Genomic DNA, 13,137 nt, shown 5'->3' on the forward strand with positions numbered 1-13,137 from the left:
CTGTAACAGCCACGTTATTGCCAATGTTGTATTCGTTCTATGTCAATATCAGTCTTCTATCTTCAGGCTGATTTCCTTAATCAAAGAGTCGAAGATATCTATCAAGTTCTCTATTCCTTTTATGATATTTTCATCGTATCCTTTTCCGCTTACATATTTAGCATGAGCAAAGTCAATAACATTGAGACTGCTCAACGGCGTAAGTTTAGAACCCGGCGAATCCGTACCTTCATCCTCATCTTCATCCTCCTCATCAGAGTCAACCTCAACAACTGGTTCACGAATCAAAGGATCAACTGCCTCGTATAACTCATCATTGTTGAATATGTTATCTTCCTCATTGATTCTATTTGATACTCCCCAACGAGTCAAGTCATTCTCATAAATAAATAATAGTGATCCTGAATATATTCGAACCTCATAATCCAATAGACAATTGTAAAGTATTTGCAATCTCTTGCTTGTCACTTCAAGCAACCGCAAAACCATCTTGTTTCCATAAGTTTCAATCTTCCCAAGATGTTGAGTAAAGAAGAGTAATATTCCATCCTTCGCATTATCCTTATTGAGTGATCTTCCAAAGAACTTGTTGAATGCTAGATAGTTGTCGCCTTTTTCATCAGAAATCACATACACTGAATTACTGTTCATTTCAGGGTATAATTCGAATTCTGGCTTATCCGAACTATCTCCAATATAGAGTTTCATACCACATATACGGAAATTAAGCGAGCCGCTAGTGGTAGAATCACTCACCTTCTGGAGACGAGCTATTTTCTCTGGTGCTGTCACCTCGTCATCCGTCAATTTGGAACCTAACTTGATATCTAATATGCTTGGATACTTAAATCCATGGTATAAGTTTTGTAGTACAATGTACTCTTTTTCGTTTTCATTTGCTTTATCTTCAGTTTCAGTTGCGGTTGTTGTATTACCAGTATCTATCGTGCTAGAAGACTTCTGAATTATTAGTGGGTCATTGGCGGAGGCTTTAGCTACCGACGATGCACCATGAGTTAATGTTCCAATACAAATAGGTATCCAATCTATAAGTTTTGAGCCAGGAAGGTCCATGTCACGGTCACTTTCAGCGCCATTACTTGAAGTTCGAGGCTGTGCATCATATGCCTGAGTTTGTGTGTAGAAGTCCACCTCTTGCTGTGTCGTTGGTTTAATGAACAATGAACCGTCTGCTAATGTAAGTGCTCCATCATGTCCAGCAGCTTGGTGAATTAGAGGTACAAGACCAGAAGACACAGCCTCGTGGTCATTTTTGGGTTCCGATTTTTCGTGAGATTGCTCAGCCATGGTTCGCGTGATGTCTGGTACGATCTACTATACTATTACTTACCAATTTCTATAACAATTCAGTTGTTTGTAGAAAGAATGAAATATCCATTAGTCCATTCCTTATACTGGAGTGTGTATAAGCAATAAATTTCATGGCCAAAGCGGGAACTACCTAATTAAGACAAGAACCTGCATGATTTGAATTGTTAGAAAGCTCAGAAGTAGAAGACCCGTACCGCAGAGATCAGAATTGGTTGATGAAGGCATGAAGGTAGTGTAGAATAGTTAAGTTGTATAAAATAGCAGCAAAAGAGTTCAAGTATGGAAATGTGAGCTATCAGAAAGTCCCTAAATGGCAGATTCTGAAATAGTAAGCTTTTCTCCCATTGATAGTGTAGTGAATTAGAGCTCTTGACGGAATCAATGTCCTATTTGGCACGTGAATCATGTCACATGATCGACTACTACATCTTAGTTTTAATGCGGGGACTGCCAAATCGGGACTTTCTGAGAAATTTTATTACGAGAATGAACAAAAATTGGATTTCTTCAATTAGTACCTGCATATTTAACGAGAGATTTTCGTGAGGCAGTGTGGGCTTTTAGATGGTGAATTGTAAACAAGCGGCTATTCTTAGGTACTAGGCTTTTTTTTTAAAATGAAATGTGACTTTAATTAACAAGGGAGGCTTGTTATTATGTACATCCATGAGAGAGCGAGATACCGAGATAACGAACAAGAGCGAGAAAATTGGTAGAGATAGCTCAACCCTGATAATCGATGGATGTGGAAAATCGAGTTATTTGATAATATTGGTGTACTGCATACCATCCAAGACGATATTTTAATATCATTGCGTATAACAATATATAATATTAAGGTTAAAGATCTCTCGTATAGTTAAGGATATGGTTTGAGCACAAGTTTTGTTCCAAATTTGTGACCCGCCCGTTGTTCGAGACCCGTAATACTACAGAATGTGAAATGCAACAAAACTTTAACCTCTGTGGCGAATTTCACCCTGATAGTCCTAGCAATCTTTTTTCCATCGCCAGAGAATCCAATAGTGAAAATTGTTGTATTCATGCACTCCTCTCCATCGTCCTCCAGGCGCAGCGTGTACGAGCGCCCCGTAGTGGGATATTTTTGTTTTTTCCTTTTTTCGTACGACGTCGTTCGCGTGGTGGGACTGGCGGGAGAAAATTGGCGGTGAGAAAGAGCTGACCGAGGAGTAGCCGTGTGGGCGGCGATGGAGTGGTTGTATGATTGAGTATTATTTATCGATTCTGGATGGAGATATACGGGGATATTAACGTTATGTTCCGAGAATATGCCACCAGTAGCAGTGTCGGATACTGAGGAAGCATCGAAATTCATTATGGTGGTGAATGACCGATCCCATGACTTCTAGTTTTATGTCATTGTTGTTTGGATCCCGAATTTTTCACTTTTACTTGTTAGGGACCCACGGCGCCAAATTGGTTTCATTCTTTCGAAGTTCTTTGTCAGTAAAAACTGAGCTTGAAGAGGGACTCGCCTGCGTGAATTCTGGCTCGGTGGCCGTCTAACCAAGCTCGTGTCCCTTAATGTGTATGTCTTCTTAAATTCTTCTCACTACTACTACCATGATCCCCCGCAGGGAGAAAAAAAACAAACGACGATTTTCTCCCTAAACCAGTGGATATCCACCCACTTTCTCTCGCTAACTCTTTTTTTTCTGTTCACTGATCTCTCAGTTTTTCGTTACTTCTCTCAAGAACAACAAACACTTTGCATTGATTTACCGACTACTGTCTACATACGTTCCCACTATTCCTACTAATCCCTTACGAATTCGCTTACTTCCACTCATTATTCGTCGGAATTGTTCTCTTCATTTCTTACTAGTACATACTAGTGCTTACCATTTCTTACTATTTCTTATTTCTTGCCATTTCTTACCATTTCTTACCATTTCTCACTACTTCCCACACAATTTCCCACCATTTCTCACTATTTCTTTTTTCTATTTCTCACTATTTCCCACCACTTCCTACCATACCTCTTTTCTCTCTCCCACTACCCTTTTTTTTCTCACTCTCTCTGTGTAAAATTAGCCGCCAACAAACAAAGAAAAATCTGGCTCTTTACAACGGTGTAGTGAACAGGCGTTTAACACTTCACACTTCACCACTTGTCTTCATCTGGTTTCAGTATCCAAACACTCGATTCCAGCAGCTCCACGCTTCAATTGATATCCTCCCAAGAAATTAGCCTCGCTCCAGGTCTGAATTCTTCCCATCGTTCTGCCTATACCTACAGTCTAGCTTCTCGTCCATCGTATCCGAAGCGATTGTAAATATCACCGAAATTGGCCCAATCGAAGCTGAAAAACGTCTCTGACCAGCTCATCAGTCGTCAAAACTGAAAATAGGTATATTACAAAGAAGTCCTCGAATCTGCTGTATAGAATACACCGTTTTGTCTTAACTACCAAGTGAATACGATTACAAACACTAAGCGACAATGTCAAACCCTTACAACAAAGGCGCCTACGAGATGGGCAACTACAACAAGTACTCGTCCGGATCGAATGAAGATGACTTCGTCTCGTACATGAACGAGATCCAAGACATAAATAACTCTCTTGACCAGTACTCTAACTTGATCAACTTGATCTCGACTAAGCAGAGAAACTTCACTAGAGAACTCGACCTTAACGAAGAAGACTCGGAATACTCATCCAAGCAGATTGATACCCTTGTTTCCGAGGCTCAATCACTCCAGTTGGACTTGAAGAAGCGTATTAAGAATGTCCAGGCACAAGCCGCTCAGGCTAGAGACCAAACTAAGTTGGACCAAGCTGAAAACGCCAGAAAGAGATTCTTAGACTTGATTCAAGAATACCGTTTGGTTGAAGTCAATAACAGAGAGGAAACCAAGGCTCAAGCTGAAAGACAATATAAGATTATAAAACCAGATGCCAGTGACGAAGAAGTCAGAGCTGTCTTGGAAGATGGAAGCGGTACGCAACAGTACTTCCAACAAGCTCTTTTGCAATCTAATAGAAGAGGTGAGGCAAGAACCGTGTTGAACGAGGTCCAAGTTCGTCACAGAGAACTCTTGAAGTTAGAGAAGACTATGGCCGAATTAACTCAATTATTCCACGACATGGAGGAGTTAGTTATTGAACAGGACCAACCTATCCAGCAAATTGAAGAGCAAGTTGGAAATGCTCAACATGACATTGAACAAGGTGTGGGACACACCAACAAGGCCGTTGTTAGTGCTCGTGCTGCCAGAAAGAAGAAGTTGTGGTGTTTGTTCATCTGTGTTCTTATTATTGTTATCCTTGCTGTCATCTTGGGTGCCTACTTTGGAACAAGATAGAGACAAACGACAAAATCATAGAAAGAGTCCGGGTCAGACTAAACGAGTCTCTAAGGTCGAAAACAATGAATTTGTTACAATTGCGTTTATTTTGTTTACTTCATATAAATCATTTGGAAAGGTTTATGAATAGTAAGGCATAATATCGATTAGCATCACATTGGTTTCTGTAATGGATATCGTATAAAGTCGTTGCCACTGCTCAAAACGTCTAATTGTATTTGGAAGGAAGAGTCCACAAAACTCCAAGCTCATTATTTGACTTACAATCACTCCATTTGTTTCTCAAGAACCAGACTTCAAGTTATCCCTGTATTAATCTAATTAAGAAGATGACTGTTATACTTTACTCTGTTTTACTAAAATTTGCTTCTTTTCTTGTATCTCGATACACTTCTTCACGGAGAATCATTAATATTCATTTGCCATATACTGTATTTGTCTTCCTTTTATATTACGTACAGTAGTTATCTAATACCAACTGATACATTGAGTTGCATTGTAGTGGCGAGTAGGTGTTCACGATCTCCTAGAATTTAACTTAAGGCTTCATCGAACACTCTATTATAGATTAGTCAATGGTTAACAAAAGAGAACAAATGATTTGATTCTTAGTGTTACACCATTTGTAGGAATATCATTCGTTGGTAAAATCATCTTACATTGGTCATTTTCAAGATCACGTCAACAGCCGATTACAATTCAAATTCAGCTATCAATTGCTTATGAGTCCTACTTTGTCTCGAGATTTCAAAAGCTGCAAAAAATACCATTTTTCATTTTCTTCATTTGACGGCATGCCAAGCAATCGTCGTATACAAACCATCATATGCTACACAGGTATCGTCCAGTCACTCCACTTATGTTAACTATACTACTCCCATACTATCAACGTAATACAAGTAGATACAACTACTTATATCCATACCAATGACAAAGCCCTCATTGGCACCCCTCTACCTCAAACCACCGCCAATACCCTCCCCTCCATCAAAAGCTCCATTTCCACCGTTTTCCACCGTATTCCACCATATCCCACCACCCTCCACACCCTCCTCTCTTACCCTCTGGCTGCAACAACTCCCCCAACCTCCACCTCCAATAGGTGCAAAATGGCTGCTGGTCCGCTAGTCCGCTAGCAAACTCGCATTGCGGAACCGGTCCCTGTTTGCCGTGTCTAACCGAACCTCCATCCACTACCACCCTACCTGTTCCTACAGTAGCACCGTTCGGACTTCATCCCCAGATAATCGCACCAGTGACGGACTCTATGCACTCTGTGCACGCCGCCGAACTCTACTATCATGCTACAGGCCCTGTATACGTCATTCTTCCTTGCAATCTGGTGAATCTGATTCAATCTGGGACTGCCTGCTGCAGTGTCAGCCCACAGCTAAATTCTCGGCTTATGTAATCACTTACATTCCGGCCACACTTTCAGGAATTTTTCGTGGGGTTGCGGCGACTGATGGATGCCGAAATTTTTCATTGACTCATTACATAGAAAGAAGTATATATTGGAGACAGTTTGGCTACAAGTTGAGCTTCGTTGAATTGTAGAAGTTGCAGTTGTACCATTCAGAATTGCTATTTAACGCCAGAAATATACTTTTCAGCGTCACAAAACCACCAGAAAACATCTTAAAATATGCCTATGTTAGCAGACCCTTCGGTTAAATATAAGCCTTTCCCTCCAATCAATTTACCAAACCGTCAATGGCCGTCGAAAACCATGGTAAAGCCTCCAAGATGGCTTTCTACGGACTTGAGAGATGGTAACCAGTCGTTACCAGACCCTATGTCTGTTGCGGAGAAGAAAGAGTACTTCAAGAAATTAGTTGACATCGGATTCAAGGAAATCGAAGTCGCTTTCCCATCGGCTTCTCAAATCGACTTTGATTTCACCAGATTTGCAGTTGAAACTGCCCCTGCTGATGTGGCCGTTCAGGTCTTGTCTCCATGTAGAGAAGATTTGATCAAGAGAACCGTGGAATCTTTGACTGGTGCCAAGAAAGCTATTGTTCACATATATTTAGCCACCTCTGACTGTTTCAGAAACGTTGTTTTTGGTTTATCCAAGGAAGAATCGAAGGCTTTAGCTGTGAAATGTACCAAATTGGTGAGATCTTTGACCAAGGATGATCCAAAACAATCTGCTACCCAGTGGGATTTTGAATTTTCTCCAGAAACCTTCTCGGATACCGACATGGATTACGCTATTGAAGTTTGTGAAGCTGTGAAAGAGGCTTGGGGTCCAAGTGAAGAACGTCCAATCATCTTCAACTTACCTGCCACTGTTGAAATGGCCACACCAAACATTTATGCTGACCAAATTGAATATTTCGCAACCAATATCACCGAAAGAGAAAAAATCGCTATTTCCTTACATCCTCACAATGACAGAGGATGTAGTGTGGCCGCCGCAGAATTAGGTCAATTAGCTGGAGCTGACAGAGTTGAAGGATGCTTATTTGGTAATGGTGAGAGAACCGGAAATGTCGACTTAGTGACATTAGCACTTAATCTCTACACCCAGGGTGTTTCTCCATTATTAGATTTCTCTGACATCAACTCCGTTATAGATGTGGTTGAGAAGTGTAACAAAATTCCAGTGCATGCTAGGGCTCCATATGGTGGTTCACTTGTTGTTTGTGCTTTCAGTGGTTCGCATCAAGATGCTATCAAGAAGGGTTTCAACGTTCACCAGAAGAAATTACAAGCTGCTGGAGGAAAGAATGTGCACTGGCAGTTACCATACTTGCCATTGGACCCACAAGATATTGGCAGAACATACGAAGCCATTATCAGAGTCAACTCTCAATCTGGTAAGGGTGGTTCTGCATGGGTCATCTTACGTAACTTGGAATTGGACTTACCAAGAGGCTTGCAAGTTGCTTTCTCTAAGGTGGTTCAAGAGCGTGCAGAGATTAAGGGACAAGAATTAACCAATGAAGAGTTATGTGACTTATTCAAGCAGGAGTACTTCATTGACTATGAAGGAGAGAGCTTCGAGGGCCAGACTTACAAGTTAATTGACTATTCTATTTCTACTCCTTCTAAGGGTCTCAAGGAAGTCGAAGCCGAAATCCTGGTTGATGGAAAGGTAGTTAAGATTAAGGGACAAGGTAATGGTCAACTTTCCGCTTTCAACGATGCTCTTGCTAAGAACCTCAACATTGATATTGATGTGAAACACTACCACGAACACTCTTTAGGTGTTGATGCTAAGTCTCGTGCCGCTACCTACATCGAAGTCACCTTAAACAACAAGGTTGCCAGATGGGGTGTGGGTATCCACGAGGATGTTTCTCAAGCTTCTTTCTTATCTTTAATATCTATCTTGAACGGTTTACACAGAAACAAGGATATTTAAGGAAACGTAAGCTCCACAAAAAAAAAATGAATTTCATTCAAAACAAATCCAATCACAAAATCCACGTTTCTTTGACAGGGACTCTCCTGATATTGCTGATCTTTTATTTATTAATATTAGTCTTATAAGTCTTTTAGAACACTTCATCTCTTTATTTAGTTCTACGTACAAAAATTATCATGTCTTATTTTCACGGGATTCTGGAGTAGTATACGCCATCGGTGGTCATGTGTTTAGGAATTTCCCGAACCGAGAAGCCATACAAATCAACTTAAAGCTTGCTTCTACTTAATGAGTTTCCATCGAATTGATATAACCAATACAACTCAATTTATATAACCAATAACTCCAAACCCTGCCTCTTCCTTATTACTATCAAACGGAACGGTTGCAAAATCTATAATGGTAGCGCCGATCTCTTCTATTTTTCATTATTAACAAATTCAACAAAATTACATAATCGATCCACGCCCGCTATTAACCGAAATAGTACTCTACCAAGGCATAGATAGATAGCTTTATAAGTTGTAGTAACAAAGTATGACCGTTGACAGGCCACCTAGCAACATGACACAGGAAAACGAGGGATTAAATATAGCAGAGGCGTACAAACAAATAACCGAAGCTGAAAAACAGGCTGCGCAGTTAGAGAAGATGTTAGATAGCCTAGAGGCTAAGATGGATCTGATCTTAGAAGATGCTAAGGGTATTTCGAAGGAAGAGGCAGAAAAGATCCAGGACGAATTGAAGAAGGTTGAAGAGGAAGCCAATGAAGTTAGTGAGAGTGCTGAGTCTGTAACAGGAAAGAATGTGTGAATATCGGCATTTTATGTACCATTGAATAGCAACACACGGATGAATATGAAGGTGGATTGCGATTTCGAAAGAAGGCCGTAAATGTTGCTGACACTTGGCTTATACAAAAATGGTTCCAGTTCGACGGAAAGGGAGACTTCAAGTTATTATGGAGCCAGAAGATCTACAGTTTAAAACTTTATTACAATTTGACATATCCATCCAGCCAACACTATTTTATATTTATACGTATAAATTCGAATGTTAGATGCAAAGGAGCTCATTCAGTAATTAAAATAATTAGCGGAATATAGCTTTAATTTTATAAATAATGCGTAGGTAATTGATGCTAAATGTGTAGGTGATTCAGGTTCTGACGGTATGATCTATTATCTCGAGGTGATAGATATATTTGACGCTCACTTATCACTTAGTAATTTCAAGAGTTCACTCTTACTCAAAAACTCCGGCTCCTCAGTCTCCTCAAAAGGATTCACAGGGTAGCGGGGGTTTATGATGTTGATGTCACCATCATTCACCTTTTCGTTGTTAAGTTCAGGAATGTAGACTTTTGCCGCTTTTCCTCCTTCTAACCACCACTTTTGGATTTCCGAACTTGGAGGTGGAAGTACTTTCTCTTCTTCAAATAGCTTCCAGATATTGCTATTTGTACCAAAAATGTCATTGATATCGCCATAGTTCTTCCTATAGTTTTCGTACAACTCGTTAGATAGATTCTTTTTGACTGCTTGATTGACGATATGGACTTTAATGTTGAACAATGCAAAAACTGGTCTATGATCTGAAAAGATAACGTCATCTGCGCAATCGTAAAACAGCTGCTTAATAATCTTATTGCGTGAAAGGTTCAATATACGATCTGTCCAAGCTGGAATTCTCTGTTTCTCACTGGTATCATAAGTCTTGGTACCATTGTCGAATTTATAAGTTGGTGCAAACTTGATTTCCATTTCATCAAAGAATGGAAAACTCTCTCCGTTGGCCATTTGTGTGTTCAACTGATCGAATTCAAACAATTTTGAATAATGCTGTTTCTCTACAAGGGACTTAACCAGTTCGATTGGAAGACCAATTCTGTAGTTAAAATCACCTGACCAAATGACGGCATCATGGTTTCTTATCTTTCTATTTTTGGAGAAAAGCATCCCCTTTATAAGAGTCTTGTAGTTATGGTGTCTTTCCTCAATATTGCTTAACCCAGCAGCGAAATGAGATGTTACAAAACATATGTCTGTATTCGAGTAGTTAAAACTCACAGCAACACCACCTTTGTTTGCGCTCATTCCTCCCAATCCTGTCTTCTTGAACGAACCCTCAACGTTCGAAATGTTGTTGATTTCTTCTTCTCGAACGAAAAGTAGAAGTGCCATTCCACCAATTTGACCGCTCCAAAGAGAAAAATACTTTATGCCCTCAGGATTATGATCATCAAGAGTTTTCTTAATTTTTCTTTCCCATTGAATCTTGTTGCCGACGTCTGTATTTACCATTTGACTAGCATTGAGCTCAACAATCTCTTGAAAACCAATGAAAACAAGATCATAGCTCTTCTCTATAGTGTATTTCGGGGTTGGAAAGAGCCATTCTCTGAGATCTCCATCATAAAAGGTACCATTGACATTGAATGTTGAAGCAAATACTGAGATGTCCTTATACGAACTATATTCTTTTGTCCTTTTGCTCAATTCTTTCGCCACATAATCATGAATTGGATTGTGCAAACTGATGCTGACTTGATCTTGTAGTCTTCCTAAGAGTTTCAACATTGCTGAGACATTGGGTTTGGTATCCACTACTCCACTTAGATATTTCTTTGTCAAATGTGATTTTACAGAACTCTTCGTGGAAGTGGCACTTGATGTTTGAAGTTTCGTACTGTTAGATATGAAGTTTAATGTGAGTTTCGATAAAACATCCTCATTTTCGGACCACAATTTAGCATGTTTGATAAAGACTTCGATATCCAAGGCAATTCCTATGTCTCTAAATGCCAATTCAATTACTTCTTGAGAGATAATCTTTGAAATGTAGTTGGCTTTGTTTAAACTGTCGAATGAGTTCATTCTGAAAACTCCTAGTTGCTTTCCAATGAATGTTTTCTTTGAAGAGTCATATAACAATGCACCATAGTCCACTATTGAATCAACAAGTAATGCAACAATATCATGTGGGTTCTGCGCACTATAGCCTAATTTCTTCATTAATGAAACGGTTATTGGAACATGAGTATACTCCAATTTGTAATTAGGGTGACTGAGATGATTGCCTTTGTCAGTGATTTCCATATCCTTTTGCTCACTGCTCTCTTGATTTCTTTCTCTATTATTATTAAAGAATTCGATGTGTGATTCAAATGTAGCATTCAAGTCACCTTTGTAACTGCTAGCGTCTCTTGATAGGGCACTCAAGATATGAATTTCACCATATTGGTTAGCCAAACGGTCAAAATGACGTGTAAAAGCATGCTGCGAGGCCTCGAATGATCTTGGATAAACTACCTTTTTACTGTTCTTGTTAGTGGGCAATATGTTTTTCTTGGAGAAGTGGTTCTCCAATTCCCAGTAGATTGGAGCGTTTCCTCGCACCATGACATACGCTAGACAGTACTTCTGGGTATATATGATTACCTCTGTTTCCACGAAATTAGACACGGCACCGTTATCATCACAGCCCCATTCTCCAAAAAGCGGTCCATTCTTAATACACGATTGCTTGGATATGAGTGTCATTAGGGCATCTTCTTTATTTATAACGACATTTACAGTTTTGGCGTAGCCTCTTATCATTGTTACTAGGAATCCCAGGGTGTCAAACAGCTGCTGTTCGTCTAGGGTGAGTCTATTTCTGAATTCGATGAGTTCGGAGTTCATGAAAGAATTCCACATAAACCTCTTGAAGTATGGAGAGTCCGCCACAAGCTGAAATTTCGGATTCTTTTCATCAGGGTTACCTCTTTCTTGGATGTTGGAACATACATCGAAGTTCCGAGAGTAGTAGAAGGAGCCACTGGAGAGTAACTTTCTAACAGATGTCGCTGGATATTCATTTCTGAGTTTATCACGTTCTTGTGCTAGTTGAGATTGCTGTGACGACAAAGGTGTTTGCTGAGGATTGGAGAAGTAGTCTGGTTCGTCATCTACGGATTTATTTATCAAATGGTCGTATTCGTCGTTGTTTAAACAGTAGAAATCCACGGCGGTGATTCTATTGACCTTTTCGCGGACCGTAGGTGAAGCTACGGTTTCTTCGCTAGTGATGAAACCAATGTATATATTACTTTTCATGTTTAGAAGACCGAGGAAGCCAAGTATTTGCTTGTTCAGCCTAGTCTTGCTGGGTGTTATGTCCTTAAACCTCGACAAGTCCAAGTCATCTTTCTTTACGAATTCCACGAGGACCTTGTTGGAGAGTCCCGAGCCGGCATTGTTTGCTGTGTTTAGGTCAGAAGCGGCGCCGTTAGCATCTCGATGGTGGTGATGGTGATGAATATGGAGATGCGAGCCGGACGAGGATCTGTATTTTGGCGAAGGATGACGAATGATAAGGGCGTGGGAAGTGCTTGTGACTATGAATGTTCTCGGGCGTTCGTTGAGGTACAATCGCATGGTGAGTTGGGTATATGTGAAAGGGTCAGTTTAATGGTGGTATAAACTTCTTTTAACTATGCAATTGTTCAGGAATCCACAGGGACAGTCAGACTGACTAAACAACTGCTATGCAAATGCAATTGATAAATCTTTTTCTCAATTGGTTTGTTCAACTTAGCCACTATGGAAATGAATCAACCAAAAACCAAAAGAAAGAAGAATGTTGTAGACAAAAACGACAATGCACGATTATCACCAGAATACTACCAACAGGTACAGACAAACTATGTGCACGAAGGTACAAACCTAACAGCAACACAGTATACCAGTAAGAAAGAACGCCCACCAATATAAAGGAAGGAAAAAAAAGGTATCAACAAAAGAAAGAAAACTCACCGGAACCCACAAAAGAGAGTAATAAACAGAGAAAGAATGGCAGCCAAATGTATTTTGTAGCAGCAATACAAAAGAGGCTTGTCTGCCTGTATAAAGAGAGGGGTAAGAAGAAGATGAAGATGGTAGAGGAGTGGATATGACTGCAAGAGAAGTGTTAAGATTGAAAGGGGGAGGGTTATGATTGCAATAAGAAATGAAGAAATGGGTGGAAATCGTTAAACAAACAGGCTTTAGGCTCTAAAGAATGGATAGTAACACTATGGTGTTTGTTGTTTGTGGTAGATACAATAATATATAAATAAACG

General features: G+C 39.9%; 5 protein-coding genes across 5 annotated transcripts; 3 read left to right on the forward strand and 2 right to left on the reverse strand. All coding sequences in view use genetic code 12, as the record gives it.

Moving 5' to 3' along the window:
- Positions 1–48: 48 nt before the first annotated feature.
- IPK2 (inositol polyphosphate multikinase) lies at positions 49–1,308 on the reverse strand (the record flags this gene model as incomplete). The annotated part of the gene is made up of 2 exons (XM_064921488.1): positions 49–941; positions 1,011–1,308. 2 exons carry the CDS (start codon positions 1,306–1,308, stop codon positions 49–51), a joined length of 1,191 nt encoding a protein of 396 aa, XP_064775321.1.
- A 2,488-nt stretch (positions 1,309–3,796) lies between these two features.
- On the forward strand, positions 3,797–4,660 carry SSO2 (syntaxin; the record flags this gene model as incomplete). Its single annotated transcript, XM_064918334.1, has 1 exon — positions 3,797–4,660. One exon carries the CDS (start codon positions 3,797–3,799, stop codon positions 4,658–4,660), a length of 864 nt encoding a protein of 287 aa, XP_064775322.1.
- A 1,528-nt stretch (positions 4,661–6,188) lies between these two features.
- On the forward strand, positions 6,189–8,399 carry LEU42 (Leu42p). The gene has a single exon (XM_064917005.1). It carries the CDS (start codon positions 6,309–6,311, stop codon positions 8,031–8,033), a length of 1,725 nt encoding a protein of 574 aa, XP_064775323.1. The 5' UTR covers positions 6,189–6,308; the 3' UTR covers positions 8,034–8,399.
- Positions 8,400–8,524: 125 nt separating this feature from the next.
- Positions 8,525–9,136, forward strand: RJT20DRAFT_127449 (uncharacterized protein). Its single transcript, XM_064917006.1, has one exon. It carries the CDS (start codon positions 8,574–8,576, stop codon positions 8,847–8,849), a length of 276 nt encoding a protein of 91 aa, XP_064775324.1. The 5' UTR covers positions 8,525–8,573; the 3' UTR covers positions 8,850–9,136.
- On the reverse strand, positions 9,049–12,946 carry INP51 (phosphoinositide 5-phosphatase). The gene has a single exon (XM_064919934.1). It carries the CDS (start codon positions 12,452–12,454, stop codon positions 9,248–9,250), a length of 3,207 nt encoding a protein of 1,068 aa, XP_064775325.1. The 5' UTR covers positions 12,455–12,946; the 3' UTR covers positions 9,049–9,247.
- Positions 12,947–13,137: the final 191 nt, after the last annotated feature.

The sequence above is a fragment of the Scheffersomyces xylosifermentans genome (genome assembly GCF_036884685.1).
Source record: "Scheffersomyces xylosifermentans strain CBS 12540 chromosome Unknown RJT20scaffold_3, whole genome shotgun sequence".
NCBI lineage: Eukaryota > Fungi > Ascomycota > Pichiomycetes > Serinales > Debaryomycetaceae > Scheffersomyces > Scheffersomyces xylosifermentans.